The sequence below is a fragment of the Heterodontus francisci genome, unplaced genomic scaffold (genome assembly GCF_036365525.1).
Source record: "Heterodontus francisci isolate sHetFra1 unplaced genomic scaffold, sHetFra1.hap1 HAP1_SCAFFOLD_86, whole genome shotgun sequence".
Lineage (NCBI taxonomy): Eukaryota > Metazoa > Chordata > Chondrichthyes > Heterodontiformes > Heterodontidae > Heterodontus > Heterodontus francisci.
In genome coordinates, this window is record NW_027141093.1 from 2,438,007 (window position 1) to 2,444,647 (window position 6,641).

General features: G+C 44.4%; 1 protein-coding gene across 1 annotated transcript; it reads right to left on the minus strand.

Moving 5' to 3' along the window:
• Window positions 1-5,964: 5,964 nt before the first annotated feature.
• Window positions 5,965-6,354, minus strand: LOC137362013 (histone H2AX-like). Its single transcript, XM_068026595.1, has one exon. It carries the CDS (start codon window positions 6,352-6,354, stop codon window positions 5,965-5,967), a length of 390 nt encoding a protein of 129 aa, XP_067882696.1.
• Between the last annotated feature and the right edge of the window lie 287 nt (window positions 6,355-6,641).

The following is a 6,641-nucleotide window of genomic DNA, read 5'->3' on the forward strand; positions in this document are numbered from 1 at the left end:
AAGGATATGTACAGTCCACTCCTTCTAACACAGAGTAGGTACATTATCACTCCAAGAGCTCAGAGACACAGACAGGCCATGAGTTCCACAGTCACAGAGAGCAGAAGCAGTCAGGCTCACACTGATCCCAAGTTCCAGAGACACATTTTCAATCCAGCAAACAATCAAACAAAGCAGGAGAGGCAGAAGTTGTTTCCAATACACCCCAACTCAGTACTGCTGAAAGCTAGGTACATCAATCTTAGTTCAAAATCACACCCACTATCATATTGAAAAGCACCGGATCAATCCCACAAGAGTGCACCCTAAGCTACAAGTTAAATATGAGGTAGAGCAGCTGATGGAAAGGTACAGAATGAATCCGAATAATGTAGCCCAGACTGCAGACTGAGTGACAGATTCCAATGCAGTACAAACATCTGATACAGTATCAAAAGGAAAGTTACAGTATTATGTCAATTAGTGCACACTGCACTACACATTACATACCAATCCAATAATCTCTCTAAGAGCTGTACTGAATGATATCATATCAATTGAATGATTCTGATTATACTGAGCATGCCATGTGTGAGTTTGAAATATATGTTGTCATTCACAAATGTGTTCATACAGTTACAGACTGAATACTCGTCCAAAAAGCTCAAACCACAACTCAGTAATACACACAGTTAAAATGTGCAGTGATCTATATTTTAAAATACTAGTGAGACAAGAAAATGGTGATACATTATGGCATTAAACAAATAGTTCTCAATACCATCCCGTAGATACATATTAAGTACAGGTACAGAAGAATTCCACACTCATACAGCACCAGCGTCACATAGATACAGAATGTACACTTGCAGACATAACCAGCAGCTGAGAGGTACAAAATTAATCCCACTGTAATGGACTGTCCAAGAGACAGGCACATAAAAAATGAATTGTAACGCATATTTCGTACCAGAGACTGCCAAATGCAAAATGAGCCGTGGATATGCGCACGCAGACTGTACCAGAAACTGACTGATACAGAATGAGACCCATACTCATACGCGGTACCAGAGGCTAACAAGTAAAGAATAAATACAATATACACTTCCAGTACCAGAAAATAATATATGCATAACAGATATCACTCACGTACATTAGCAGAGATTGACAGACAACAGAATGAATCCCACAATCTCATTCAGTACCAGATACTGACAGGTACAGAATGAATCCCATACACACTGTACTAGGCACTGAAAGACATAGGAGGAATTGCACATTCACATACAATAGAAAACACTGACAGATACTGTAGGAGTCACATGCTCACAGTCAGTACCAGATACTGTTGAAAAGAGAGTTAATCCCACACTTGCATTCATTGCGAGAGACTGACAGATACATAAAGGATATCGACACTCACATGGAGTAACAGAGACTGACATGCAGAACTTGAACCACACATATGCATAGTACCAAAGTCTGAAAGGTATTGAGTCAATCCCATAATCAGATACAGTGTCAAAGACTGACAGGCACATTCGAGTTCACGTGGCTAGAATACCAGAGATTTTCACGTACAGAATGAACCTTATTTCTCATTCAGTCTGGATACTGATAGATGCACAATGAATCCTACAATCATACTCGATACCAAGTTCAGACAGACACCATATATATTCCCCTCTTATTCACAGTATCATAGACTGACAGGCACAGAGTAAGTCACAAAATCAATTAATTTCAGAGACCATCAGATAGAGAATTAATCTCACTCTCACAGAAAGAACCAGAGATTGACAGATATACAGTGAGACCATAAAATGACTCACATACAATGACAGACACATAATTAAAACCACTAGCATATATAGTACCTTAGACTGACGCATAGAGAATGAACCATGCAGTCACATTCTGACTGTAAGATTGATGCATACACAATGAATCTCACACTCACATTTAGTTCTGGACACTGACAGATACCGAATGATATCCATATTCACCCACAGTAGCAGATAGATACAGAAGCTGCCACACATTCACAAACAATACTCATGATTGACATACAGAATGAATCAAACAATCACATTTAGTTTCATGGACTGACACTGAAATAATCTTACACTCAGACACAGTACCACAGAAAGATAGATGTAGAATTATACTCGCTGTCACATAATGTACCAGAAAGTGTGTCAAAATTAATCTCATACAGTACAAAAGATGGATTGAATTTGTCCCACACTCAATGTAATAGGTTTTAAGCAAGTGAAGCGGGGGTGGGGGGAGGTGGGGAAGAGAAGAAAAGGGAAGGTGTGTAATAGGGCAGAGGGCAGGAGAGATTAACTGACAAGGAGGTCATGGGGCAAAGGGAGTGTGCTAATGGTGTAGTGAAAGACAAAATATTAGTGCAGAGAGAGTGTTAATGACAGAATAATCTATAGTTCTGTCCAAAAGCACATACTTGAAAAACCAAGTTTAAGGCAGGCACATGGTTATAAAAAAGATAAAATAAAATAATAAAAAGAGTTGAGAGCCCTGTCAACCACAGTGAGGGGGAAATCGGAAACGAAGTTGATGAAATTTTCCAGTTCGGAGTGGGAGCAGGAAATGACACTGATCCAGTCATCATTGTACCGGAAAAAGAGCTGGGGGTGGGGTCCTGAGTGGGACTGGAAAAAAGAATGTTTGACATACCCCACAAAAAGACAGGCATAACCATTTACAGAGATAGGGCACAAAGAATCATCATTGAAAGAGGCATGAGCTTCAAATCCAAAGCTGAAGTGACAGGATCAGAGGAACAGCTGTTTGTTCTGCAGTGTGGACTTCGGTCAGATCTGTAAACAAGCAGTTCCACAACAAAGGGAGAGAACTCAAAAATTAGAGTTCTGCCTTTCAGGAATATTGCCGGGAAGCACTTTTTCACACAAAGGGGAGCGGGAACCTGGAATTCTCTCCGAAAAATAAGATAAACCAGAGGGTCAATTGACAATTTCCAACCTGAGATTGAGAGATGTTTATCCAGTGACGGTCTGAGGGTTTATGAAATCACAGCAAGCAGCTGGAGTTAAGAGACAGGTGAGCCAGGATCTAATTGAAAGGTGCAGCAGGCTCGAGGGGCTGAATGGCCGACCCCCATTTCTATGTTCCTATGGCTGCAACAGGGCAGAAACAGCTGTGAACATACGTTGCATTTCACATTTAACAGCAAAAATACCAGCAGTCAGGAGCTGAAAAGGGAAAGATGACCCCTCGATGACCTGAGAATAAGTACAGAATGGCCTCCTTCAGAATTGGTGCTTTTATCAGGATAAGATGGCGAACATTAGAAATTAATCCAACGGGAATCGCCATCCTCCTCCTCCAGGAATTGGACAATATAATGCTGGGATGTGGGAGTTTGCTTTGGGCACGGGGTTGGCTGTGACACCACGAACACTCCCTCTCCACCTCCTCACTCCATCACCCCACCCCCTTCCCCTCTCCATGGGACCCCGGCATCATCCGATCCACAGATACTTTCCAGCAGACATCGCTGGGGAGTGACCGGAGTCCTGGTTCTCTGTCTCCATTTTCCCTATCCCACCCATGGCCACTGAGGCTCCTCTTCCCCCACCCACCCTGAGAGCAACTAACCCACCTTGTCCATAAATTTAAACTGGAAAAGTGTCTCGTAAAGAGCAGGAGCAGAGGGGAGGCTGTAACCTATCAGAGAGGATTGTGTTCCTGAATCCCCCAACTCTTTTTGCCATGTTTCCATTCAATGTCCACACTCTCTCCTTGGTCTGTCCCTGGAGACCTGTCATATCACGATTCTCTCCAGGGAATTTCTAAAGATATTTCCCCCATCCCTCCAGGATTGGCCTGGAGTCTCCAGCACTCCCGCCATTGCAGTACTTTCTGAAATACTACCCGTGCCATGTAATAGTCAAGAGAGACAGAGGGGAACGAGACAGATCAACAGGATGTCTGGCAGATTCAGTGTGAGACGGGAACACTGCCGGGAAAAGGCCGCTTTCCAACTCCAATCTTAACACAGGAGATTCCCCAAACAGCTGCAATAAGGTGTTTGTAAACTGCTGGAAGAGTATGTGCGTGGAAATGGTGATGTTACTGAGTAGGTTATTTGTTATAGAATGGACTGTGTTTAGGTGGGAATATTACTGAGTGTTAATTGTAGCGGAACCATATTTAAAAGCTCCGGCTTTCTGGAAAGCCTTGACTATGAAGGCCGAGTCTGGAAGGGTTTGTGTGGAGAGCTGGGTTTCGGTTCCACTGTTAATAAAGGGTTTGAAATTGGCGAACCAGAGGAAACTGGAGGTGGAACTGAAAGATGAGGGGCCGTTCTCTCTCCGTCTGTCACTCTGGGCGTCTCCTCCCCATCTGCTGTCTGTTCAATCTTCACTCTGTCTCCTCCCCTTCCTGCTCTCTCTCTGCCATTCTCAGGCAGGTCCGGGCGGTCTGTGTAAAGTAGAGCCTGCAAGAGTCTGCTTCTTATATTGTGTAGTGACCTGAGTGAAGAATCATCATGTCTGGCAGAGGTAAAGGAGGCAAAGGACTGGGCAAAGGCGGAGCAAAGCGGCACCGGAAAGTGCTTCGTGATAATATCCAAGGCATCACCAAACCAGCAATCCACCGCCTGGCTCGCCGTGGCGGGGTCAAGCGGATCTCGGGTTTGATCTATGAGGAGACTCGCGGGGTGTTGAAGGTTTTCCTGGAGAATGTGATCAGGGATGCGGTCACCTACACTGAGCACGCCAAGCGCAAGACGGTCACTGCCATGGATGTGGTGTACGCTCTGAAACGGCAGGGCCGCACTCTCTACGGATTCGGCGGTTGAACAATTTGACCATTTCCAGCAAACACAAAACAAAGGCTCTTCTAAGAGCCACCCACCGCCTCACAGAGAGAGCATTGAGCGAGAAATGGGAGCTGGGATAGGCTGTTCAGAACAGTTCAATCAATCTGAAATATTTCAGATTTCCAGCATTCGCAGTATTTCACTTTTAATTGTTTGTTCAATCAATCTGCTGTGTTCGGGATGAAAAAAACTGGAATCCCCGAATTTGACATTTCATTTGCAGCAAGGATGTGCAGTGGATTTGATTTTCTAAACGGGCTGTGCAAACAGTGCCCGAGACTCTCCAGTTCGTTATTTCCCCAGTCGACACATGCCCTAAGTGAAAAGCCACATCACTCCTCCAGAATCACTCATTGTTTTCATAGAATTTCAAAATGATTTCGCTGCAATGAGGGAATCCGGGAGTTTTGCAGCAGCCGTTAAATCGTTCACTGGAACCAGACCCACTTGTGATGTTATTTCCCCCGAGACGGTGTTTCCTGCACTGAAACTGACAGGGTTTGTGAAACTGATCAGTTTCAGCTCAATCATTCAGGGACCTGGAATTCCAGCAATTTGAGCCCGCGCTGTCCAAAGCCCACTTCTGATTGGTCACCCACGTCTCATTCACATGTCTTAACCAATTGCCGAGCCTCGAATTAGAAAATACAGCAAATCACTGGCTTAAATTGGCAGAAAGTTTGAATTCGAAAAAGCAGTCAATTTCAGTGTCGGAAAGAAGCGAATTAATGGTAAATCTGGCGTTAGTTTAAAGCCGTTCGTAAAATCGGGCCAGGACTTTGTGCTGATAAAAGCGGAATAAAAAAAGCTTTTGATGGATTATATATATTACGAAGTTTTAATCTGTAATTTTTTGTCTACTTATCTGCACATGGCGGTAAGACTCTATTCAGCAATCTGTAACGGGACAAATAACTCACTCAGTGTGGAAGTAATAAATTAGACAGGCTTTGGGGTGACAGTGAGAAATCACTGAAACAGATGCTTAAACATTTGAAATAGTTCTCATTCGGTCCTGTTACTGGCATTCTGGAATCAGACAGTAATCAGCCCTTTCACAGAGACTGTGGGTGGCTCTGAAAAGAGCCTTTGGTTTATTAGGTGACATTTTGGCCGCTTTACTTTTTCTGGGAGCTCTGAGCGCTGGTTTTCTTAGGCAGCAGCACGGCCTGGATATTAGGCAGCACCCCACCCTGAGCGATGGTCACTCCCCCCAGCAACTTGTTGAGCTCCTCATCGTTGCGGACGGCCAACTGCAGGTGTCTGGGGATGATGCGGCTCTTCTTGTTGTCTCGGGCCGCGTTGCCAGCCAGCTCGAGGATTTCAGCGGTCAGATACTCGAGCACAGCAGCCAGATAGACCGGGGCTCCGGCACCCACACGCTCAGCATAGTTGCCCTTTCTCAAGAGCCTGTGAACACGGCCCACCGGGAACTGCAATCCAGCCCGGGAGGAGCGAGACTTGGCCTTGGCCCGAGCTTTGCCGCTGGTCTTTCCTCTTCCAGACATTTCCACAATCTCGCAAATACTTTCACAAAGAATGGATAATTTCCGCCGCATTTACTTTACTTATAGACTGAAAACTCTCCCCATTGGCCGGTACTTAATTCACCTCATTTGCCTATATTCTTCACCAATCAGGTCACTGACAACAGAAGAGGGCGGGGTTTACCGCCAAAACATCAGAAGCAGAAGATTTGTCAATTTCAAAAAGTTTGCCAATTTCATTGTCAGAAAGGAGCGGATTAAAATAAATGTCATCCTTCGTCAAATATTTTAAATCCCTTCTCTTTATT

What these genes read in the sequence shown, in the direction of transcription:
- LOC137362013 (XM_068026595.1), bottom strand. Translation starts at nt 6,354, where the DNA reads ATGTCTGGAAGAGGAAAGACCAGCGGCAAAGCTCGGGCCAAGGCCAAG.